Source organism: Schistocerca cancellata, chromosome 4 (genome assembly GCF_023864275.1).
Source record: "Schistocerca cancellata isolate TAMUIC-IGC-003103 chromosome 4, iqSchCanc2.1, whole genome shotgun sequence".
In the NCBI taxonomy this organism is placed as follows: Eukaryota; Metazoa; Arthropoda; class Insecta; order Orthoptera; family Acrididae; genus Schistocerca; species Schistocerca cancellata.
Window position 1 is genome coordinate 50,381,623 of NC_064629.1, and position 26,851 is coordinate 50,408,473.

General features: G+C 41.7%; 1 protein-coding gene across 8 annotated transcripts in view; it reads right to left on the reverse strand.

Moving 5' to 3' along the window:
- The window catches only part of LOC126183193 (phosphatidylinositol-binding clathrin assembly protein LAP), a 179,313-nt gene that overhangs the window by 59,495 nt on the left and 92,967 nt on the right, over window positions 1-26,851 (reverse strand). For all 8 annotated transcript variants that reach the window (XM_049924937.1, XM_049924940.1, XM_049924939.1 and 5 more), the window contains exons 2-8: window positions 21,036-21,178; window positions 19,985-20,060; window positions 12,086-12,188; window positions 6,665-6,873; window positions 6,475-6,581; window positions 6,304-6,345; window positions 6,020-6,114 (exon numbers count right to left, since the gene is read on the reverse strand). In XM_049924937.1, coding sequence (XP_049780894.1) covers window positions 6,020-6,114; window positions 6,304-6,345; window positions 6,475-6,581; window positions 6,665-6,873; window positions 12,086-12,188; window positions 19,985-20,060; window positions 21,036-21,178 — 775 coding nt within the window. The remainder of the gene's footprint in view (window positions 1-6,019; window positions 6,115-6,303; window positions 6,346-6,474; window positions 6,582-6,664; window positions 6,874-12,085; window positions 12,189-19,984; window positions 20,061-21,035; window positions 21,179-26,851) is intronic.

Genomic DNA, 26,851 nt, shown 5'->3' on the forward strand with positions numbered 1-26,851 from the left:
TCGGGAAGCCGAAAGTGATTTGGGGTGTCGCCAACAACATAGGCACTCCCTACACCTAACGATGTTTTCGAGCCATCGGTGTAAATAAATGTGGCTTGCGTCATTTGTGCACATAGAGCAACGAATGCCCGACGATAAACAAGTGAAGGGGTACCATCCTTGGGAAATTGACAAAGGTCTCTGAGCAGGCAGATCCGGGGACGGAGCCAAGGCAGTGCTGTACCCCAAGTTGTGAAGAAGGTTTTAGGAAAGCGGAAGGAAAGAGAATGGAGCAGTTGACGGAAACGGACTCCCAGTGGTAGTAGGGAGGAGGGGCGGCCTGCATACCCTACAGCAAAGGAGGCGTCAAAAAAAATGTCATGGGCTGGATTAGCAGGCATGGAAGACAGATGGCTAGCATAACGACTCAGGAGGACTGCTCGCCGATTGGACAGCGGAGGTTCAGCAGTCTCAGCATAAAGGCTTTCCGCAGGGCTGGTGTAAAAAGCTCCAGACACTAAACGTAATCCACGGTGGTGAATAGAGTCGAGACGCCGAAGAATAGACGGCCGAGCAGAGGAGTAGACTATGCTTCCATAGTCCAATTTCGAGTGCACTAAGGCGCTCGAGAGGCGGAGAAGGACCACTCGGTCCTCTCCCCAGGAGGTACCATTCAAGACACGGAGAGTGTTGAGGGATCGCAGACAGCGAGCCGAAAGATACGAAATGTGGGAGAACCAGCATATTTTTCTGTCAAACATAAGACCCAAGAATTTAGTGACGTCTGAAAACGGAAGGTTGACAGGTCCTAGATGTCAGGAGGGCGGAAGGAACTCCTTACGTCGCCAAAAATTAACACAAACGGTCTTACTGGGAGAAAAACGGAAGCCGGTGTCGATGCTCCAAGAGTGGAGGTGATCGAGACATCCTTGAACACGTCGTTCAAGAAGGCTGGTCCGTTGAGAGCAGTAGTAGATCGCAAAATCGTCCACAAAGAGGGAGCCCGAGACATCAGGAAGGAGACAATCCATAACTGGATTTATGGCAATGGCAAACAGTACAACACTCAGCACGGAGCCCTGGGGTACCCCTTTTTCTTGGGAGAAAGTACGGGAGAGAGTAGTGTTCACCCGCAGTCTAAATGTGCGCTCTGTCAAATTCGCAAAGAAAAAGGGGCAGCCGACCTCGAAAGCCACAAGAGAACAGTTTGCGGAGGATGCCTGTCCTCCAACAAGTATCGTATGCTCTCTCCAGATCAAAAAATATTGCTACTGTTTGGCATTTCCGGAGAAAATTGCTCATGATGTAAGTGGACAGAGCAACAAGATGGTATACTGCAGAACGACGCTTTGGGAATCCGCATTGAGCAGGTGTTAAAAGACTGCGGGATTCCAGCCACCACGCTAGACGGTAATTCACCATACGCTCCAAAACCTTACAGACACTACTCTTGAGAGAAATGGGGCGATAGCTAGAGGGGAGATGTTTGTCCTTTCCAGGTTTCGGAATAGGAATGACGATAGCTTCCCGCCATCGTCTGGGGAAAGTACTGTCGGTCCAAATTAGATTATAAAGGCGAAGGAGGTAACGCAGACTATGGGTTGATAAATGCAGCAACATTTGGACGTGGATACCATCCGGTCCTGGGGCGGAGGAGCGAGAAGAAGAGAGTGCATGTTGGAGTTCCCGCAGGGAGAAAACAGTATTGTAGCTTTCACGATTTTGAGAGGAGAAAGCAAGAGGTTGCACTTCCGCTGCACGTTTCTTCGGGAGAAACGCTGGCGGGTAATTTGAAGAGCTCGAAATCTCAGCAAAGTGCTGACCCAATGAGTTAGAAATTGCGACGGGGTCCACTAATGTATCATGCGCGACAGTGAGCCCAGAGACCGGGGAGAAACTAGGCGCGCCTGAGAACCGTCTAAGCCGACTCCAGACTTCCGAGGAGGGAGTGAAGGTGTTAAATGAACTAATAAAGAATTTCCAGCTTGCCTTCTTGCTATCACGGATGACACGACGGCATCGCACTCGGAACTGCTTATAGCGGATACAGTTGGCCAAAGTAGGATGGTGGCGGAAAACGCGGAGAGCACGTCGCCGCTCACGTATTGCATCACGGCATGCCACGTTCCACCAAGGAACTGGGGGGCGCCGGGGCATTTCGGAGGTGCGTGGCATTGAACGTTCCGCAGCTGTAAGAATAACGTCGGTAATATGTGTGACCTCATCGTCGACGCTGGGAAGTGACTGTCATCGAATGTCGCTAGAGACGAAAAAAAGTGTCCAGTCGGCCTGGGCAAACTTCCAGCGTCTCGTGCGCATATATGGCAGTTGAGGCTGCAGTCCAAGGACACATGGAAAGTGGTCACTCGAGTGTGTATCATCAAGGGCGAACCATTCAAAGCGCCGAGCTAGCGGAACAGCACTGACCGCAAGGTCCAAATTAGATAAATTTGTCGTGGAGGCAGACAAAAATGTAGGGACCCCAGTGTTGAGGCAAATTAGATCCGCTTGGTGGAAGACTTCTAGCAAGAGTGAGCCACGTGGACAGGGATGTGGAGATCCCCAAAGTGGGTGGTGGGCATTGAAGTCCCCAACCAGCAAATAGGAAACCCAGTTCTAAGCAAAGAAGGGAACGCAGAAAGGTGGAAGGAGTATATAGAGGGTCTATACAAGGGCGATGTACTTGAGGACAATATTATGGAAATGGAAGAGGATGTAGATGAAGATGAAATGGGAGATATGATACTGTGTGAAGAGTTTGACAGAGCACTGAAAGACCCGAGTCTAAACAAGGCCCCGGGAGTAGACAACATTCCATTAGAACTACTAACGGCCTTGGGAGAGCCAGTCCTGACAAAACTCTACCATCTGGTGAGCAAGATGTATGAAACACGCGAAATACCCCTCAGACTTCAAGAAGAATATAATAATTCCAATACCAGAGAAAGCATGTGTTGACAGATGTGAAAATTACTGCACTATCAGTTTAATAACTCACAGTTGCAAAATACTAACGCGAATTCTTTACAGACTAATGGAAACACTTGTAGAAGCCGACCTCGGGGAAGATCAGTTTGGATTCAGTAAAAATGTTGGAACATGTGAGGCAATACTGACCCTACGACTTATCTTAGAAGAAAGATAAAGGACAGGCAAACCTACGTTTCTAGCATTTGTAGACTTAGAGAAAGCTTTTGACAATGTTGACTGGAATACTCTTTCAAATTTTAAAGGTGGCAGGGGTAAAATACAGGGAGCGAAAGGCTATTTACAATTTGTACAGAAACCAGATGGCAGCTATAAGAGTCGAGGGGCATGAAAGGGAAGCAACAGTTGGAAAGGGAGTGAGACAGGGTTGTAGCCTCTCCCCGATTTATTCGATCTGTATATTGAGCAAGCAGTAAAGGAAACAAAAGAAAAATTTGGAGTAGGTATTAAAATCCAGGAATAAATAAAAACAGATTCGCTGATGACATTGTAATTCTGTCAGAGACAGCAAAGGACTTCGAAGAGCTGTTTAACGGAATGGACAGTGTATTGAAAGGAGGATATAAGATGAACATCAACGAAAGCAAAACGAGCATAATGGCTCTGAGCATTATGGGACTGAACATCTGTGGTCATTAGTCCCCTAGAACTTAGAACTACTTAAACCTAACTAACCTAAGGATATCACATCCACGCCCGAGGCAGGATTCGAACCTGCGACCTTAGCGGTCACGCGGTTCCAGACTGAAGCGCCTAGAACCGCACAGCCACACCGACCAGCAGAGGATAATGGAATGTAGTCTGAGTCGGGGATGCTGAGGGAATTAGATTAGGAAATGAGACGCTTTAAGTAGTAAAGGAGTTTTGCTATTTGGGGAGCAAAATAACTGATGATGGTCAAAGTAGAGAGGATATAAGATGTAGACTGGGAATGGCAAGGAAAGCTTTTCTGAAGAAGAGAAATTTGTTTACAGCGAGTATAGATTTAAATGTCAGGAAGTCGTTTCTGAAAGTATTTGTATGGAGTGTAGCCATGTATGGAAGTGAAACATGGACGGTAAATAGTTTGGACAAGAAGAGAATAGAAGCTTTCGAAATGTGGTGCTACAGAAGAATGCTGAAGATTAGATGGGTAGATCACATAACTAATGAGGATGTATTGAATAGGATTGGGGAGAAGTTTGTGGCACAACTTGACCAGAAGAAGGGATCGGTTGGTAGGACATGTTCTGAGGCATCAAGGGATCACAAATTTAGCAATGGAGGGCAGCGTGGAGGGTAAAAATCATAGAGGGAGACCAAGAGATGGATACACTAAGCAGATTCAGACGGATGTAGGCTGCAGTAGGTACTGGGAGATAAAGGAGCTTGCACAGGATAGAGTAGCATGGAGAGCTGCATCAAACCAGTCTCAGGACTGAAGACTGGAACAACAACAAAACAACGACGTCACTGAATGCTGGCCCCTATTTTGACTGGACTGGAGCAATCAGGGGGCCTGAAGATAGTGTAGTAATGGCAAAACTGGCAGCCCAATAAAAACAACAATTTGGAAATTTAGACGGCTGAAAGGTGTGATTTGACATACTATTCATCATAACATTCTACAAACTGCCATCTGCAAAGCTAACATTCCTAAACAGTTCTTTCATATCTTCTGTTGGAAGCACTTTCTGCCAAGAAACTTAAGTAGCAGAACAAGTGAATTGCCAGACTTCACGAATCTGTTCGTCCATGGTTTTGACAAAATCTATTGTCACTGCTGGTCAGCTTGGTCACAGTTTTTCATGAACTTTTCTTCTCCATCCTTGAAAGCTCTCACTCACTTACACACTTTGCTGTCATTCATCACATTGTAGTCATACATTTCACTGATCTGCCTATGGATTTTCAGTGCCCCAGTGTCACTGTCAAAAATGGGATCACAGACTGCATTTAAGTCACTGAGAATGTTCTACACATTTTGAGCTTACTGGACACAATGACAATAACCATGCAAATGGTATCCCCTTACGAGTAAGGCATGCCAGGAGCCTGAGTGCACGTGAATTTCATTGTTCACAGGACGCTCTATTAGTTACAGCTATTTGGACTGTGCTTTCCAAATAACCCTTTTAAAAAGGCCACTAACTGGGAACACATTAAGAAACTTTAAACATTAACCATCCACATTTTGAGAAACTATAAAGATGGATGCGATAGAAATTTTGATCAGTTTTTGCGAAACTCTTAGGTTTTAGACAAATTGAAGCATATAACAATGTGTGTTATGTTTCATAATGACTGAAGAGGCAGAATCAGGTGATCACTTACAATAAAGAGCGTGTTTCAGATAACAAAACAAATAAAAAATCTCCCAGGAAAGTGATCAAGGAATTTTATGTGGCTGTGTACCCATGCACAAAAATGCATATTGCCACTGTTTCTCTTATAATATAAAATCCACTTCCTAAAATTGTGTTGCAAAGTAGTACCTAAAGCATAAATACCATGAACTGGAGTAGTTTAATGCCTCCTGAAACTTATTAGGAAAGAACACATTTCATCTAAGACTTTTTGTTGCTGCTGAATGATCTCTTCCATCTGAATGGATTTCCTCAGTCATCATTTTGTTGTTGTATCATCATCATCATCATCATCATCATCATCATCATCATCATCATCATCATCATCCAGTCTGGAGCATAGTCCCCTATTCAGTGCAAACATTGGTGCCTCTTCTGACAGTAAGCCTATTACTTCAAAATCGTTCTTAATCAAATCCAGGTACCTTCTCCTTGGTCTACCTTGAGTCGTCCTACCCTCTACTGCTGAACCCATGAGTCTCTTGGGTAACCTTTCTTCTCCAATGTGTGTAAAATTATCCCACCATCTAAGAGTTCATTACCAGGTTTTCTTTGATTTCCCCATTGTGGACAACCTCCTGCCATTGTTCCCATCCAGTAGTACGGCAATCATCCTAGCTACTTTCATATCCGTAACCTCAACCTTATTGATAAGTAGTAACAGTAATTTTTAAAACAATTTTCAGATTTTATGACATCTATCTCACCTTGCAGTCTGTGTAGGTGTGTTTGCTGCAGAGCCCTTCTTGCCTTCCAGTGATGCTAAATGCTGTTCCAGAGCATCCAAAAGACTACTGGGAGCCTGGAAACAGATTTTATAGTTCAATTATGTATCTGCAGGTATTATAATCCATAAATACCATACTGCAGTGTAAATTTTATTACAGCAATCTTTAATATTTACATGCATGCTCATGAAAAAATTAAAAATTGCAATAACAAGCTGTTAACCTTCCACCCACAGTAAAGAAACATTAAACTACTACTTTACCTTTGTTAAGTCTGGTATGTCTCCTTTGTCTATACCAACATTCTGAAACAAAAGTTTTTCGAGTAAACAAATTTTGTAAATTAATTTTACATCATCATAATCATTAGTGGTAGCAGCAGCAGCAGCAGCAGTAGTAGTAGTAGTAGTAGTAGTAGTAGTAGTAGTACTTACCTCTGCAACTTTAAGAAATTCTGCTACTCTGTCCATTCTAATGAGAAATTTCTTGTACAAATCCAGAGCATCTCGGCACTGCTTCTTATTCATATCAAAATATTTTTCTGGAACAAGGAAAGCACTTAAGAGTTATACATCTGTGCTTCTGTGATGCTCTTTTATTAAATTTATATTGCAAGTTACATACCTAGCAGGTTTATTATGCCATCATTGTAACAAGCAAATAACCTAATCAGATCTCTGAAGAGTAGCATAAATGCCATATTAATGACACCATTAGTTAAGTCATTTGCTGTACAATCAAATTCCAACAATGCATCAAGTTGGCTCTGTAGCACTGGCAAGGTTTTGAGTAGTTTCTCTGCACTCATTGTTCTTAATGTTCCATCATCTTTCCTGGGGTGAAAGTAAAAGAAAAAACAATGAACATACTAACAGAAGTCACACACAGCTAAGTAAGAAGTTATTTTAAGTTGGTGCAAATAGTTTATCAATGTACAACTATTTTTATTACTTCTGGACCATTTTATTTCATTACCTTGCATATCTCTGTTTTTCGAACATGTCAGATTAGCAGATTTCATACAAAAATTACAGAATCAAGCAAATTAAATTTTGTACACAAAAATTCTATATTACCATTTTCATTAATGCTTGGAATCTATGACAACATGAAGGAGTCTATGTATCAAGGACTCTTAGCAAATTACTAATATTTTTATCTTCAGGGATTTTGATACATTTCATTTGTAATTGTTTACTTTTCCAGAGTAGCTATCTTAAGAGGATAAGTTTACTGTCACTTAGCATTCTGTTAATTGACATTTACTTCACAATTCTAAATTTGCCATCAGAAGTATCACAGTAATACAAACGCATTTTTTGGAAGTATTTTTCCTTCTTCACAAAAGGAATTTATTTTGTACCTATTCTTTACTTTTAAATGAAATTCTGTCTTGCAGGCATACTTAATATTGTAAATAATAAGTACTGAAAATATTCTGAAGCCTCCTTTGCCACTTAAACCAAACACATAGAACAAGTATCGGTGATTAATAATTCACTGGTGGCACGGAAATTCTACATCCTCTGCCAGAAGACTTATGACAATCAACCGGAAATCTGCTGCAAATAATTCTCCCAACTCTGTAACAGATTTTAGTGAGATATGCAGCAGTCACCAGCATCTGTGACCAGAAAGAGATGGGAATCTTTTTATAGACAGTTACAAATGTAACACTTATTTCATGAAATTATGTAGAGACTATCTTACCCATCATTATGAAAAGTCTCCCAAGTTCAAACATGGCCACAGAAACCTTCCACGTTAACCACATGTGTCATGTGGAAGTAGTCCATTCCACTAAAAGTTCTGGATTAATTTTTCCCTCTGTAGCAAAGTGTGTGCTATTTTCAATCATCCCATATATTGAGAGAAGAACTTTTAAGAATTAAGTTGTCAGGGTAGGACAAGTTTTGTCTGGATAGCACAGGCCATAAGAGCACTGCCCCTCAACCAACATTTTAGGTTTCAGTCACACTACAGAACATAGTTTTGACCCAGCAGGAAGTGTCGGCAGTCTAAGTGTGGGATAGTATTAGGATTAAACATTTTGCCTGGCTAATTGCACAATGAAAGTGCAGAGAACCTAAGACAAAATGGCTGCATGAAAAATGTGAAGAAATCTAAAAAGAAATAATTTTCTGAAGGATTGACTCTGCAGACAGGATAGAGGGGAAAAACACACACACACACACACACACACACACACACACACACACACACACACACACTTTTGGTGAAATTAAAAATCAAGTGTGATAACACTAAGGGTTCAATGGAAACTCCACTTAAATGCAGAGGAGAATCCAGATAAGTGGAAACAGTACATTTAAGGCCTCTGCAAGGGGGAAGATTTGTCTGATATGATACAAGAAGAAACAGGAGTCAATTTAGAGGACATTGGTGATCCAGTATTCAAATCAGAATTCAAAAAGAGCTTTGGAGGACGTAGCATCAAATAAGGTAGGGAGGACAGAAATTCCATCAGGATTTCTAAAATCATTGGGGGAAGTGGCAACAAAATAACTATTCACATTGGTGTGTAGAATGTATGAGTCTGGCGACATACCATCGACAATTCAGAAGACTACTAGAGCTGACAAGTGTGAGAATTATCACACAATCAGGTTAACAGCTCATGCATCCAAGTTGCTGACAATAATAAATATGGAAGAATGGAAAAGAAAATCCAGGATACAAAATTGTTAAGGCTTTCGTGGCCACTTGTTGACAAACTGCCTATTGGCTTCTGTCCCTGGTTCTTCGGCCGACGTTCATCTAATGATTTTTCTGACGTTTCGCCAGCACGAGTGGCTGGCATTGTCAAAGCTTCACGATCCATTGCCGGTGGTGAACTGGAGGAGAGTTCGCAGCCGCAGACTATATGTACCTGGCGTGCCAATGTCCGAGGGCTTCTTCGCGGTCATTTCCGGTGCGGTTCTCCTCTTGCTACCTGCGACGGTCGTTCGCTGCAGTACGGGAAGCCAGGATCCGTTTACCTTAAAGCTTTCCTCTTTCTTGTTGAAACTGTTAGCGTGTTTTTGGATTTCTACAGGTTCTCTGAACAAGCGCGTGTGATAGTGCTTCTCTAGTTCTGGCTGTAGAGAAGCACTATCACACGCGCTTGTTCAGAGAAGCTGTAGAAATCGAAAAACACGCTAACAGTTTCAACAAGAAAGAGGAAAGCCTTAAGGTAAACGGATCCTGGCTTCCCGTACTACAGCGAACGACCGTCTCAGGTAGCAAGAGGAGAACCGCACCGGAAATGACCGCGGAGAAGCCCTCCGACATTGGCACGCCAGGTATATATAGTCTGCAGCCGCGAGCTCGCCTCCAGTTCACCACCGGCAATGGATCGTGAAGCTTTGACAATGCCAGCCACTCGTGCTGGCGAAACATCAGAAAAATCATTAGATGAACGTCGGCCGAAGAACCAGAGACAGAAGCCAATAGGCAGTTAGTCAACTAACACATCCTGAATTTTGACAATCAGTTTGGCTGTAGGAAAATTAAATGCACCTGAGAGGCAATTCTGACATTGCAGTTCATAATGGAAGCAAGACTAAAGAAAAATCAAGACGTGTTCATAGGATTTGTCGACCTGGAAAAGCATTCGGCAATGTAAAATGGTGCAAGATTTTTGGAATTATGAAAAAGTAGGGGGGTAAGCTGTAGGGAGAGACTGATAATATACAATATGTACAAAGCCAAGGGGGATTAATAATAGTGGATGACCAAGAATGAAGTGCTCGAATTGAAGAGGGTGTAAGACAGGAATGTAGTCTTCCATCCCTACCATTGCATCTGTATGTCAAATAAGCAATGATGGAAATAAAAGAAATGTTCAGGAGTGGGATTAAAATGCAAGATGAAAAGATAACTTACACAATTTGCTGATGAAATTGCTATGCTGAGAGGAAGTGAAGAAGAATTACAGGCTCTGCTGAATGGAATGAACAGCCTACCGAGTGCAGAGTACGGAGAGAGTAAATCGAATAAAGACTGAAGTAATGAGAAGTAGCAGAAACACCAATGTGAATAGTTATTTTGTTGCCACTTCCCAATGATTTTAGAAATCCTGATGGAATTGCTGTCCCTCCTGCCTTATTTGATGCTAAGTCCTCCAAAGCTCTTAAATTCTGATTCGAATACTGGATCACCAATGTCTTCTAAATTGACTGACACACTGAGACAATGAACATCAGAATTTATGGTCACAAAGTAGATGCAGTTAAGGCATTCTGCTGCCTAGTCAGCAAAATCACAAATGATTGACTGAGCAAGGAGGACATCAAAAGCAAAACAGCACTATCCAAAAGGGCATTCCTGGCTAAGAGAAGTCTATTGGTATCCAACATAGGCCTTAATTTGAGGAAGAAATTTCTGAGAACATACATTTGGTGCACAGCATTTATGGTAGTGAAACATGGAGTGTTGGAAAACTGGAACAGAAGAGTGTGAGATGTGGTGCCACAGACAAATGTTGAAAATTAGGTGGATTGATAAGGTAAGGAATGAGGAGGTTCTGTGCAGAATCTAAGAGGAAATAAATACATGGGAAACACTGACAAAGAGGAGGGACAGGATGATAGAACATCTGCTAAGGCATCAGGAAATGACTTCCATGGTACTAGAGGAAGCTGTAGAGGTCAAACATTGTAGAAGAAGATACAGATTGCAATCTACATCCTCAATTATTTGCTGGATGTATTCCAAGTGCCTCTCGAGATGAAGAGGTTGGCACAGGAGACTAATTCGTGGTGGGTCGCATCATCAAACTAATCAGAAGATTAAAAAAAAATTTTGCATATGGAAAGGTGCCTACCAGGTCTTCAGAATTACTTAGTGGATCAGAATAAAGGTGAACGAAACATACGGAATAATTTATAACTATGTCAGGCATATAAGAAATCAAGAGTATAATAATGAATCCATATCCTGAACAGCAAGATACCACATTATAAACAATATCAAACAATACTGGGCTTTGTCAGACCATAGTAAGATGGTGCTACATTCTAACATTTGCCACAGCTTGAAAGTTAAGTCACTATCTCTATACAAAGAGCACAGTTTAGTCACTGTCTCCAGCCTTCTTTGCCAACACCTACCACTACTACTGTCATTCATTGCTGCCTCAATGGTATTACTGACATAGCTTGCCTGTTGCCTATCACACCATGGACACAATGAGTATTTCAAACAAAGATTTGGGATGATTGAGCTCCTTCAGTTCACACAGAAAAATAATTATATCTATGTATTCACATGGGTTGCTGTATGCATTAGATGTGTTCCAGGTAAGGGTTCTCATGTTGCTGCTTTCACGTTACCATTCTCCATGAAAATCTTATTGTCAATGCCACTGTCATTAATTTAATGAAAAAGATTCTATGATAACTGTGGAATAAAACTGAAAAGCAGTTACAACCTACACTAAACTTGTTCTTGCCTGCCGTTAACCTATTATATTATACAAAAGGTTTGTGTGCATTGTAAGTGTAGTTCAGAAGTTGTTAATTTGAAGAAGCAAATTGGAGGTAGAATACTGGTTTCAGTAACTCTATCGACACCCAGAATTCATGAAACTGAAGTTTCCAGAATACCTATTCATATTCATTAGGACAAAGCACTTCGACTTTTGTGTTCACAAATAAAGCTCGTGCATCTTCAATACTAAGATTGCAAGTTAGCCATTTTATTCCTCCAGCTTTGAGTAGCTCAGATTTTCACCCCTTTCCAAAAATCCCCTACACTTTTCAACATTTAGTCTACTATTACTTATTTGGTACCTACAGTGTGCTGCTCGAGCTGCGATAAAGCAACGAGACATTGCAGAGCGAGACTTCCCATTCTCCCCTCCTCCTCCCCGCCCCCCCCCCCCCCCATTTTCAAGTGAAGTCTAACAAATTAACAAATTGTTTAGCACAGTTTGTCATGTATTTGACACAAACTAAACCATCAACTACTGTGTACCCCTTTCCACTCTTCACCAACTTGCATGTTTTAAGAACTACTCAATGAAATATTTTTTTTATTACTTACCCACGTTTTACTTTACAAAAATCAAATGCAACAGTTCTGTATGAAAGCGCTTTTTCATTCAGGTACTTGGCGTATCTCCTAATAAATGGAGACATGTCATAACCTGAAAAAAAGAGGGGGAAAATTGTCAAATACAGGAAATCAACTGACAGCAGCACACAAAATGTACAGTATTATGAATAAATTAATCTTTGCCATTTATATTTCAGCTTAGAGCCTATAGTGGAACCAGAAGTAAAGACTTGTTTTTTGCGAACAACCCCAAAAGAAAAAAAGAAAAAAAAGAGGATTGGAGCCATTTTCATGTGTCGAAATCTCATCTTATGACAACTGAACAGCAATATAGACATTAATGGAGTCACATTCACATGACATCTAGGAAGAGCTCAGTTCGTTAAAGATAACCGACAGCTTGCTGCACTGTTGTCAGCTTGCAAATGTCAAGTGGTGCAAGTGGAAACAATAGTTTTCTGTAAAGTTGTGATAACACCATGAATTCCACTAAAGATGGGTACAAAATCAAATTACGTGGCTGGATCCGTGAAGCAGTTGTGCCAGGCCCACGGCAACTATCTCTGATAGTGTTTCACCAACTACTGTAGTTTCATATGATTTAACACTTAAAGCAATCTAAGCCCTTAAGGGTATGGTTTTTCAGGAGCACAAAAACTAATCTAACCCCTTAAGCTAGTCAACACTCTGCATGAGGATTTTCAAGTTCATTCCTAATACTAGGTTTATGTACAATTCATTGAATTAAGTATTCCATCCAATTAATATAATTGGATTAACTGAAATTCAGTTTTTTAATGTCAAGGGAAGACTTAACTGAATATCTTGTTCTAATAGAAATAGTTCTAATATGAGCAGTAGAAAATTTGAAGCAAAAAGGACTATTTCTGAACGTTATAAGGAAAAATTAGATACCTACACTGAAGTCACAAACATAAATGTCTGAATAACCTGTGTGGTAATTACAATTATGTTCAGACACTGGTGAAAGCACTCAATACAAAACGCAGAAACTACACTGAAGTCTTGCTATGATATGCTTTACAATGAAGTTTAGCATATACAAAATGGCACTAGCTTAGCCAGTGCCTAAGGCTGGTTGGTTGGTTGGTTGGTTTAAAAGAGGGGGGGGGAGAAGGGATGAAACTACAAGGTCATCGGTCCCTTGTTTCTAATAAAACAATGCCACAAGTGTGAGAATGAAACAGACAAGACAGAACACAAAACGGAAACAAGGAGGGAGGGAAAGAAAGAAAGAAAGAAAGGAGGGAGGGAGGGAGGGAAAGAAAGAAAGAAAGAAAGGAGGGAGGGAGGGAGGGAAAGAAAGAAAGAAAGAAAGGAGGGAGGGAGGGAAAGAAAGAAAGAAAGAAAGAAAGGAGGGAGGGAGGGAAAGAAAGAAAGAAAGAAAGAAAGGAGGGAGGGAGGGAAAGAAAGAAAGAAAGAAAGAAAGAAAGGAGGGAGGGAGGGAGGGAGGGAGGGAAAGAAAGGAGGGAGGGAGGGAGGGAGGGAGGGAAAGAAAGGAGGGAGGGAGGGAGGGAAAGAAAGGAGGGAGGGAGGGAGGGAAAGAAAGGAGGGAGGGAGGGAGGGAAAGAAAGGAGGGAGGGAGGGAGGGAAAGAAAGGAGGGAGGGAGGGAGGGAAAGAAAGGAGGGAGGGAGGGAGGGAAAGAAAGGAGGGAGGGAGGGAGGGAAAGAAAGGAGGGAGGGAGGGAGGGAAAGAAAGGAGGGAGGGAGGGAGGGAAAGAAAGGAGGGAGGGAGGGAGGGAAAGAAAGGAGGGAGGGAGGGAGGGAAAGAAAGGAGGGAGGGAGGGAGGGAAAGAAAGGAGGGAGGGAGGGAGGGAAAGAAAGGAGGGAGGGAGGGAGGGAGGGAAAGAAAGGAGGGAGGGAGGGAGGGAGGGAAAGAAAGGAGGGAGGGAGGGAGGGAGGGAAAGAAAGGAGGGAGGGAGGGAGGGAGGGAAAGAAAGGAGGGAGGGAGGGAGGGAGGGAAAGAAAGGAGGGAGGGAGGGAGGGAAAGAAAGGAGGGAGGGAGGGAGGGAAAGAAAGGAGGGAGGGAGGGAGGGAAAGAAAGGAGGGAGGGAGGGAGGGAAAGAAAGGAGGGAGGGAGGGAGGGAAAGAAAGGAGGGAGGGAGGGAGGGAAAGAAAGGAGGGAGGGAGGGAGGGAGGGAAAGAAAGGAGGGAGGGAGGGAAAGAAAGGAGGGAAAGAACAAAAGAGGACAACACAGAGAGATACACGAAACAGAAGAGTAAAAAAAGGGAGCAGATTACAGCAGCTGGCTGACCACAAAAATAAAAAGGAAAAGCCAGTCACGCTGTAACATATGAAAACCTCCACCCAAAAAGCACTAGAATGCAGGACACAGAGGGACATAAGAGATGCACTAAAAGTCAGATCAAATGATAAAATCCACCCTCACAGATGAAACTTAAAACCAAATCAGCTGATGAGGCGTTGCCTGCTAAAATCAATGATAAGTCTGGGAACTGAAGATGAAGTCCCAGGGCAGAGAAAGGAGGACAGAGCAGAAGAATATGGACCACTGTCAATGGACACTGCACCCAACACTGAGGTGGGTCTTCACGGCGCAGGAGGTAACCGTCAGTTGCTCAAGCATGGGCAATGCGGAGCCGGCAGAGAACCACTGAGTCCCTCCAAGAGGCCCTCATCGAGGACTTCCCTTAATGGCTCACAGTTTGTTGTGTGTACCGAGACTTTGCCATTCTCTCTCCCAAAGCTGAAAAACCTTGTCCTGTATTAATGAACACACGTCAGTTGCATGGGATGCCTATCTCCGGAAGTGGTTTCCGTGTAGCCTGTTTGGCCAGCCTGTCAGCAATTTCATTTCCTGGGATTCCAATGTGACCAGGGGTCCAGTCGACCACCACTCAATGACTGGACGGTTCCAGGGCATAGAGGGACTCCTGGATGGACGCTACCAAAGGACGACAAGGGTAGCACTGGTTGATAGTTTTCAGTCTGCTCAAAGAATCAGTACGTAAAAGAAAAGACTCCCGAGGGCACGGACGGAGATACTGAAGTGCAAGAAAATGGCCACCAGCTCTGCAGTGAATAAACTGCAGCCATCAGGTAAGGAATGCTGTTCAATATGGCCACCATGAACGTAGGCAAAGCAAACGCGACCATCAGCCATCGAGCCATCGCTGTAAACCACTTCAGAGACCCAGAACACATCAAGAATAATGAGGAAGTGCCAGTGGAGAGCTGCAGGGTTAATGGAGTCCATGGGGCCACGTGAAGTGTCCAGACGAAGCTGCGGGCGAGCGTACACCATGGAGGCATATGTGAATGGACTGCAAGTAGAGGTGGTAAAGGAAAGGACTAGTCCGGAGAGAAGGGACTGCACGTGAACTGCGATCTTTAGCCTCGACCTGGGCCACCGATGCAGAAGATGGACTGCCGCGGACTGGAAAATTAGAGTAATTCGGATGCTCAGGAGAACTATGGATGTGTGCTGCATAACTGGCAAGCAGTTGTGCATGTCTAGCTGGTCACCAGACTGTTCCAGAAAGCTGTCACTAGTCAAACCCTGCAGTGGTGCACAGGGTCTAGTAAATGCTATGCTGAGGGCACTGCCAAACAATAAATCACACTCCCATTGTCAATTTGGGATTGGACAAGGGCTCTGTAGAGTTGCAGCAATCTGCAGCCCAATTGGTGTTGCTCAGGCAATGGAGAGCATTGAGGTGCTGCCAGCACTTCTGCTTAAGCTGACGAAGGTGAGAGTCAAGTAAATCGAATGTCTAAAAGCAGTCCCAATAATCAATGTCTCCACTACAGTGAATGGATCATCATTAAGGTAAAGTTCTGGGTCCAGATGAACGGTACAAGGCCGCAGCTGTAAACTGGAAGCTGTGGGATAGAGCCCATGATTGCACCTAGTGGATGGCTCCCTCTAGGCACGCTCAGCAACACCAGTACTGGAGCAACAGTATGAAATGCAGAAGTCTTCTGCAGACAGAGAAGATGAGACGGAGGGCAGACAGCTGCTGCAGCTGCTGCTGCTAGACCATTAATGGCCACTAAAAATAGAGGAACATGTAATACAGAGCCCTGAGGGACTCCAGTCACCTGGATATGGATGAAACTATGGGACGCACCAACTTGGACACTAAAGTACAAAGTGACAGGAAGTTTTGGACAAAAATTGGGAGCGGGCCCCGGTTACCCCACTCATACAATGTGGCAAGTATATGATGTCGCCAGGTCGTGTCTTATGCTTTCCAGGTCGTGTCTTATGCTTTATATAAGTCAAAAAAGATGGCAACCAGGTGTTGTCATCTGGAGAAGGCTGTTTGGATGGCAGACTCTAGGGACATAAGATTATCAGTGGTACAGCGACTCTGGCAGAAGCTGCCCTGACATGGAGCCAGTAGGCCACATGACTCCAGGACCCAAACCAACCACCAACATACCATACGTTTCAGCAGCTTACAAAGAACGTTGGCGAGTGATGGACCAATAGCTATCCACATCAAGTGGGATTTAACCGGGTTTGAGCACCGGAATGACTGTGCTCTCTCACCATTGCAATGGAAAGACGCCAGGGCACCAGGTCCAATTGAAGATGACGATGAGATGTTGCTTTTGGTAAGATGAGAGATGTTTAATCATCTGACTGTGGTTCCAATCTGGCCCAGGAGCTGTGTCGGGGCAATGTGCAAGGGCACTGAGCAGGTCCCACTCTGTAAATGTGGCATTATAGGATTCACTGTGGCGTGTAGTGAATGAGATGACATTCCCTTCCAGCTGCCATTTGAGTGAAAGGCTGGGGTAATTCTCCAATGCAGGGGCTCGGCAATCACATTTGCGTCGGTAGATAACATGCCATTTTTGGTAACACTGGGGACACCTGTTGGGGTGTGGTACCCGGAAAGACGTTTCATCTTTGTCCAGACTTGGGAAGGTGGCATACGGCACCCAATGGTCGAGACTTGCCTCGACCACCACTCCTACTTCCATCATTTTATAAGCTGGCAAACGGGGGCATGGAGCCATTCGAAGGCTATGAGGTACTCCAGGGAAGGGTGCCGCTTATGCCGGTGTAGAGCTCACAGTAGTTCTTTAATTGCCTCAGTGACTTACAGCGACCACCAAGTGACTATCATTCACCGGGTGCACCCTGAAGTATGAGGGATTGCACTTTCTGCCGCAGAAACTATCATTGCTACCTGCTCAATGACCATATCAATGTTACCATGTGGGGGAGATTCAATGGTGACAGCAGAGGTCAAAGTTTCCCATTCCACCTTATTTGAAGTCCATATCGGCAGGCGTCCATGGGCCTGATGCCAGGGCAGTGATAGGAAAATGGGGAAGTGGCCACTACCCTACAGGCCATTATGTGCTCCCCACTAGATAGATGAGAGAGGGCAAGGACTGCAAACAGATATCAATGGCCAAACATGTGCCATGTGCCACACTGAAATGTGTGGCAGCCGCAGTATGTAAGAGGCAGACATCTCTGCCTTTGCCAGTAAGAAGTGTGCCACCCCCAGTGCCAGTCGGTCCATGGTCTTTTACTCCATGATTTTCCTTTCTTTCTGGAGAATCCTGCAGTCAGGCGATCAAGGCGAATGGTGCTTTGTGCAGTTGATACAGATGAGGTGGGGCACATTGAGTATTGGGATGTGATGAGCATCCACAACCTCGACATTTGACAGTGGAAGTACAGCGGAAAGACATATGACCGAACTTCCAACATTTGAAGCACCGCATTGGGGGAGGGATATATGGTTTCATGTCACAGTGGTAGACCATCGCCTTGACCTTCTCTGGTAATTTATCACCCTCCAAGGCCAAGATGAAGGCACCATTGGCAACCTGATTATCCCTCAGACCTCGGTGGACATGCCGGATGAAATCTACACCTCGCCACTCTAAAGTGGCACACAGCTCATCAGACTGCAGAAGAAGTTCCCTGTGAAATATGATACCCTGGACCATATTTAAGCTCTTATGGGGTGAGACGGTTACAGGAAAATCCCCAGCTTGTCACAAGCGTGTAACGTCCATGACTGGGCAGAGGATGCCGTTTTGGTGAAGACTGACCCAGATCTAATTTTGGACAATCCCTCCACCTACCCAAACTTTTCCTCTAAATGCGCAACAAAATACTGAGGCTTTGTCATGGAAGATTCCCCATCAGCTCTCAAATATACAAAGTACCGGGGCGAATAAGATCCGCTGCCATCTTTCGTCTGATGTTCCTCAGGGTGTGGACAGGGAGGGGAACGATTTGGAATTTTACTTCTTTATGTTGAATTTAGCTCATGAATGCTTGAAGACTGCTGGTGGTTCACCACCAGCAAGAGGTGATCGACTACACTTCACTTCATCACCTGTCAGCCACCCTGATGCCACCCACTCCAAACCAGGGGTCCTCTCCATGGACACCAGCCAGCTGCAGCAAAGGCCACCTGGCAGGATGGCCATTGCCACGAGTTCCGATGCCTCATGGGGAAGGGATTCTACCCCTTGGCATACGTGGGGAGCTAACGGCACTGACATCAGCAGAGCGATCCCTGTGTGGTCAGGGGGCTACAACCAACAGGGTACATGGAAGACCCACCACAACAGAATGGTTACTGTGCTAGGTATGAGGTGCAAAGAAGTCCACAGTCATCGTCAATGCAGATAGCGACACTGTATAGTGCACGGTGGAAAATGCACCCAGGAAGGTTTCCTCGCCCAAGAGACTGAAATGCGATGACGAGAAGGTGGGCTAAAGGTCTCTATGCACGATGGACATGATGCACAATGTAAGGCGGCCTTCCTGAATTTGCTCGCTCTTCAGGAAAATTTTGAAAAATGGAGGTCAAACCCAACAGGGGACCATCACAAAGGCCAAAACGTGAGGCTCCTGTTGGTCGCCTTTTACGACAGGCAGGAATACTTCAGGCCTATTCTAAACCCCAAACCCACAGGGCGGGGAGGGGGGTTGCTTAAGGGTGACTGGTGCTATCTATATAAGATTAACATTATGACAAAACAAATCCTTAACAAGAAGAGAATCACCTATTGTTGTCAGAATCATTTGAAAAATACTGCTGCCTTAAACTTCTCTGCAGGTCTAATGACGTCCCTGTCACTAACTCCTGCTCTGTACCATAAATATATTCATTCACACTTCAGCTTCATCCTCATCCTCAGTAAGAATGATAAAAAAAACACCATAAACCTCTGAAAGTATTTCCGTGTCCTTCATTCTGAACAGGGTCATCTCTAAAAGGAGGAAGAACTTCAAGACAATAATAGTAACAATCTGAAATATGAATATAAAATTGAAATACTAATCAAGTAAACAATACATTACGGCAATCTTGCTCGATACACTGACTTATGGTGTCTACAACTAAATAGAGAAGTGGTAAAAATACATTGAAGTGGATGGCATGTACAGGTAGCATGTAAAAAAAAAAAGGGGACACACTATCTCGAGATCCAGCCACAACAGATCATGTGCAAAATGTTAGTACACTTGGGAACTGTCCACAATGTGTTAAGAATGTGAATAATTGCAGAGCGAAAGATGTCTGCTATATTTGTACAGTCGGCTTTTAACTCTAACATACTCAGTTTTTAATTTACTCCTAATGATTTTTGTTGCTCTATAATAAACAGTATTTTGCACATTAGTAAGCATCAAATCAGATTTGAGTATGTCAGCTTGCTGTCACTTAAGTGTACTGGTTTTATTACTTACCAACCCGTGCCCCTGGTAAGCAAGAAAGAAAAACAGAACACTATATCATCTGTCGCACCTCAAACCAACTAAATGAATTACACTACTATTTAACATCAAATGCACATATCATTCAATAAAAAATATTTAATTTTTATTTTATAATACAGATCAAGCAATGGAGACATACCTTGGACCCCTGATTTATCTAAGAAATTGCTTAACTGGAAGGTACTGTTGCTTGAAGCCAAATACTGTGTGAAACGCTGAAAAGTACAGGACAGACAGTAAATGCAAATGTAATGATCTTAGTATTTAAGTTCTAATTTACAACATTTTACTGAATGCAACAGCAGCAATCTAGTTTGCAAAAACTAGATTCAACCTGCTTTCTGCCCATTTGGAGAAAAAAATCTTACTAGTTCCACTGAACACCTCAAAAATTCTGTAACCTTCTGCAGGTACTTTTATACCAAAGCACTTTATAGAAATTTATACCAGAATTTATTTCTGCACTGGAACTATGTGCTGGAATAGTGCCACTAGTACTGCTGGAATTATTTTCTATACCAGAGTAAAATGTTAGGAAGTACAGTTCATGTCAGTTTTGCTCAGGTAAGGCCAGTTAACATTTCTTGTTAGATATCTTTCACTAGCTTAACGTAACTAGAAGGATATCTTTTCAAATTGATATTGTAATGTCCAATAGTTTCATCTCACTGAAACAGCAAAATAGCTTGGCAAAAAACTAACAATTCTGTATGTTTTACAGTCTTTTCAACAAATGCATTAATCTTCCACTGAAACACAGATGTAGTCAAGTTTTACTGCTGTATCCCACTAACAGCACATCACATCACATCCTTCAGACTTTTCTTCACCTATTTATTACCCTTTCATACATTGTCCTCCATATGCTAACAAGATTAATGGAAAAATAGTGACAAAATTAGTAATGTCTTGGAAGTGATGCACAAAATTTGAATTTGAAAACAATCCCAAATTTCATATTACTGACCAATTCATTACAATTCTGTGATCAGAATATTCATACAACTCCATCTATTTGTCAGCACTCTTAATTTGTAGGCCTCAACTTATTTTCAGATCTAGGGCTATTTACTGAAAATAGTGTACACACTTAAGTTATCTTCCAATTGCCATTTCTGTCTATAATCATCTGCAAAAACTTCTAATAACTAAGAAGTTAATAAGCTGCACCACTGCATTTAGGAACTTACCTCATTACCATAGCACATCATATGATGTACTGTAATCAGAGCCTTGAACACAACAACCCAATTTGTATTCTGTGATCGTTCTATCAGCAGATTAGCTAGCTGTGGTATTGAGACATTTGGTTCATTTGTACAGTGCATCAGATCTACAAAAGAAAAACAAGATTTAGAAAATGATGCAAATTATTATTAACTAATCATGTTCATGTGAAGACTGATTCTACATACAAAATCTTAATAAATTTGAGTTAACACATACAATTTTGGAAACGATCATTTAGATAACTTAACTGAAGTCTATTTTTTAGCGGTCAGTAGCATTTGTTAAAACTTTCTATTTAACACTTTAATGTTAACATGTATGTACTAGAAAAATGAAATGAAGTCGCTGTAGAAAGGGCAGTTACTGTGTGTATTGTGTATGTTTTATATTGGAAACAGTTGACACAGCTGTGAGGAGGTGTAAAATTGTTCCACTGTGAGACAAGAACATCACAGTACCGTAGGGGAAACTAGTGAGATGTATCTGCATCTCATTTCTTAATACACCATTAATGATTACACAAAGTAGGTCCTTAAATGACAAAGTAGAGCAACGAATCACGAAAGGCGGAAATGGAGACTCTGAACATTAAGGAAAAAATTTATTTCCTTTGACATTCATGAAACTGTCAAATTTAAAACAATATAAAGTAACCAATTTACAACAACCAAAACAACGACTGGAGCATTTCTATGTTCCATAATTACTAAATAGTGACAGGACGGAAGACTGGGAGCTTAAAAAGCAAAAGTTGACTTGGCAACAATGACTAGATTTGAAATATCACTCAAAGAAATCTCATCAAAATTGGTATAATATGATATACAGAAACTACTGAAAACTTTAGTCTTAAAGCCAGATAGGAGTCGGCAATCTCCATCTCTCCAATCCAAGGCAGTGCCACAATTTATTGAAGGAAAGACACTTATCATACCAAAGCTGCTATCAAAATTATGTTAACACCTACAGTAAGTAAGTCAAGCATAGTGTCATCCTATAAGGACAAATTCTCCATTGTGCATACAATATTGTTGTGCAGTAACATGCTGAATAATGAAGCTATGAGAAATGTGTCATGGCAAAAAAAAGTCTACACCAATAACCTAAATACAAATAATTCACTCGGGCCCATCACTCCTGGATCTGAATATTTTACTTATTCCATGCATTTACATTTGAGTATTTACCTTTATAAAAATTCAATATTGTTTATAACTTGAAATAAAGAAAATTTCAGGTTTGTCCTCTGAACTTATAAGTGTTCTTGGACTCCACAGTATGTAGGCATACAAATCTAACAAATTTAAAAAGAGGAGAACTGCTACAATACAGAAGTAGGTTTTCTGAAACAAAGATTTTTACCATGTGCAAAAATGCTGTTTATCAGTTAGTAGAATTTTTAGGTTCTATAACTAAGGGTTAACATGGTCAACATTAACTGGTAGTAAATGAAGATTTGAGTTTTTGACACAGTCAATTTTACTGCTTATGCTGACTAATCTCCAACTAAAATACCTCATTAAGTGACAATTTTAAGAACAATAAGTTGACTTAGAATATGTTTATAAAGTATCTTACACATTTTATAGACCTTGTTTATTGAGAGAAGTTCTTTGTGTATCAACGTCGTCATTGAGGACACGTTGCAAAATTGTCAGACTGTACGGAACTGATATCTGAAGATGAAAATGGGAGTGTGATTGTTTAAACAATGGTGAAAAACCATGAACATAGCGACATTAGTAAAAATCAAAACAATTCCAAGTGATTTTGTCTGGCCCTCTTAAAAAATTATATTTAAGTGTGTATTACGAATCTACACACTTTCACATTTGTCACCAGTACTAGTGATTTCTTACAGTGATGAATGAACTAATTCCCACTAGAACAGGAAGAAAATTGTGGTGCAACATTTCATTTTTCGACAGCTGATCAAACTCTACTCTGATTAAAAATTGGATAAACTAAGGTAGTCCATAAATTATATCTACATCCTTACAGGTTGGCATCGCAGAATCTTTAACTTCTGAAAAAATAGTATAAAGAAAGATGTCTAATACTCTTCATAGTGAACTGCAATAATATCTCATTTCCCCAAGTGATTTATTAACTTATTTAAAATAACGGGAAATTTCCAGATAAAATGTCTCAGTTCATAACATACTAATCTCTAACCACTTTCTTTAGTCTGAACTACACGTTTTCCTGCACAAATTATCAGTTGAAAATATCATAGTCCATGTACACACCCCTAAGATCATGTTTCTTTCATGTGTTTTTATCTCTGTTGCTTTGTGTTAAAATGTAAACAGCCTGAACTTATCAAAAAGCTGTCTGCTTCATGCAATTCCCTGAATAGAACTGTTTGTAAATTATGAGCTGGTGAGTGGTGGTAGGGAAAGCCCAAAAATCATCTTGTTAATGCTATATATTTACAAAGTTTTATTTAGTTCATTTCTTCGCCGTATGCCTTTCAATTCTGCCGGAAACATTATGCTTATTTGATGTATATTACATTGCACTTATTCCCAATATTCCGATTCAAATGGCTCTGAGCACTATGGGCCTTTACACCCATGAATCAGATTACTGTGTTTTACTGTAATTCATCAGCAAGGGTCACTTCCCATGCTCTCATACATGGGCATTCTGCAGATAAGGTTGTAAGTGTATTGCCCAACTTGCATTTTCATTGACTGCTTGCTTTTATTGTATTGTAGCCAGCATTATGAGAGATACAGAAGCTGTCACAATGCAGAAATAATGTCCAGCACCAAATTCGATCAATTAAAATTACAGTGTGAGATCATATTAAAAACCTTTCAAGTTACAATGTTGTGTTCACAAAACTTAACGAGACATCCTTCAGGTAGATAGTGGAGATAATTTTGAACTGCAGGATAGAACATAGAATGTGACCACTCAGGGATTACATCTTAGGGCTGTTCCAACTGGCCAACTGCTCCCTACAGGGCAGTGAAAGGCTGAACGATCTGCAACTGTGGAGCATCTGATCAGCATGTTTCTAATCCTCCAGTTCTTTCTGTTAGTAAATTATTCAAGCAGCTTCTTATTTAGCCTCACAAAACAAAGGATCCTGGCCCCAATTTTTCTACCTCAATAAATCTGAGGAGGTACTGGGAATTTATCCACAGCCTTCCGCACTGACATTTCAGCTATGGAGGTGGTCAGGATATTCGCAATGGATGAAATAGGAACCTAACTATATCTGCCACTGTCTCAACCTTGCCGACATTACATTAACGTACTTTGACCATTTGCATTCAATAGTTGACCTACAGCAACCAACTGGCAACTTATCTTCAACAGTACAATATACCATACTCACGAATTGTGTAAAATGATCTGAGGAATACGCAACAAACAAGAGGGCAAATCAAACAGTGTGCAAAAAGGAGTAGGTATCTTAATCTCTCTTATGTCTAATGTGTCAAACACAGACTCTGAAATAATCCATAATTACTGCCAATCACTTTAAGATAACTGAGGTACCAAAACAAGGGCCGACTTCACACTGAAGCCCGAAACATATGCCCAAGGTACAATCACCTGCTAGACTCTTCATGTTTAACAAATTCCTGTTAAGAAAAACCTCCAAAGAGCATATTTCTCAGCAATATCAGTGTGATTACCATTTCTAATTGTTAAAGAGGGACAGAAACATAACCATGTAACAAACTGAAGAGGTAGCAACAAATGTGTAATGGTTAGCTTCCTTCTGTAGAAGGTAGTTTCTGTCCCATAGGTTGCTCTGACATTTACTCCCACAATGCATTACAAAAACCTACCCATAAGGTGTCTCCCCAATTGAACTTTTCTATAACAAATTTATGAAATATTTTCAGTTCGTTATGTAAGAAGTTTGCTTTCAAATGCATATAGGAGATGTAAACTATGATTTTGCTACTTAAGATATTTAAATGGATTTCACACCAGCACTAAGAATGTACATGAAGCAGATTTAATCATGGAAAGGTAAATTCTTAATGTAAGGTCTATTTTGCTATTATTCATTTTCTATACATTTAGACCACTGAAAGGTGACAACACAAAGCCTCAACTGAAGTTGAGTTGCACATGCATGACTACAAAATTATTTTTGAAATTCTAATCTGTGAATATTGTGTGTTAAGATTTATAGCAACTTTTTTGACTGATGATGCTTATAATGTGTACATCCTGTACTATAGTCTCATTTCTCACTGTCAAACTAGAACCTAGTTAACCTTGTCAATCCATTAATATACACTGTGTTTCAATACAAAATGTTTTATGTACCAAAGAGCATAGCAACCTCTATTTGTTCTGGCTGCAAGATACATGACAAAATGATGAGAACAGGATTATTATGGTCCCACCATTTTGCTGAACATGCTGAAAACATTGTAATACAACTGACTAAAATCCTTAATTACAATTTGAGGCATTCAACACCTGTACATGATACCTGTCCAAAATATTACTGACCCACCTACCTACTGAACCCATGGGGCTGCATGTCTGACATGCATTGGTACCTAGATATCACAACATACTACAATAATTTCCCTGAATCAGAAATCCTACACTCATTAGTTAAGATAAACCCAAACATTTTATCAAAGTTCCATTCCAAGTGTTACTTTGTCCTCGTTTATGCACGAGTGAGAGACAGGGTGTGGTGGTGGTGGTAGGAGGAGGAGGAGGAGGAGGAGGAAAGAGGTGTTACTACGGATACCTATCACGTAATTGATTATGGACCAATGGCAGCACACAGAGGTAACAACTCTCACAGTTGCCAGTAGTAGTAGTAGTAGTAGTAGTAGTAGTAGTAGTAGTAGTAAGCTGATCACAGGTGGCTACTACAAGGCAGATATTTAATGTTTATCTCCCCGTAGCAGATGATTATTTGGATAGTGTCACAGTTTGGTTCAATTCTGTGGACAACCCTCCTTCCAACAAAATGTCAATGCAAGCAACACCTAAATTTGAAATAATAATGAGCCAGGCTGAACTGTGGACTAATTTGCATTGTGCCACTTATACTGCAGTATTGAGAAATAGCGCACTAAAATTTACACTGAGTGGCAGGCTTCAGTTCACTGGCAACATGTCGAGAAATTTACCTACTTAGTCAAACTGTTGTTTTTGTCACGTACACGTTTACTGACAGTGTTTCAGATCCACCTGACTAAGATCTACATGATTACTCTGCAATTCACATTTAAGTGCTTGGCAGAGGGTTCATCGAACCACAATCTTACTATCACTCTACCATTCCATTCCCGAACAGCGCATGGGAAAAAACGAACACCTAAACCTTTCTGTTCGAGCTCAGATTTTTTTTTATTTTGATGGTCATTCCTACCTATGTAGGTTGGGCTCAACAAAATATTTTCGCATTCGGAAGAGAAAGTTGGGGACTAAAATTTCGTAAATAGATCTCGCCGCGACGAAAAACGTCTTTGCTTTAATGACTTTCATCCCAACTCGCGTATTATATCTGCCACACTCTCTCCCCTATTACGTGATAATACAAAACGAGCTGCCCTTTTTTGCACCCTTTCGATGTCCTCCGTCAATCCCACCTGATAAGGATCCCACACCGCGCAGCAATATTTTAACAAAGGACGAACGAGTGTAGTGTAAGCCGTCTCTTTAGTGGACTTGTTGCATCTTCTAAGTGTCCTGCCAATGAAACGCAACCTTTGGCTCGCCTTCCCCACAATATTATCTATGTGGTCGCTCCAACTGAAGTTGTTCGTAATTTTTACAC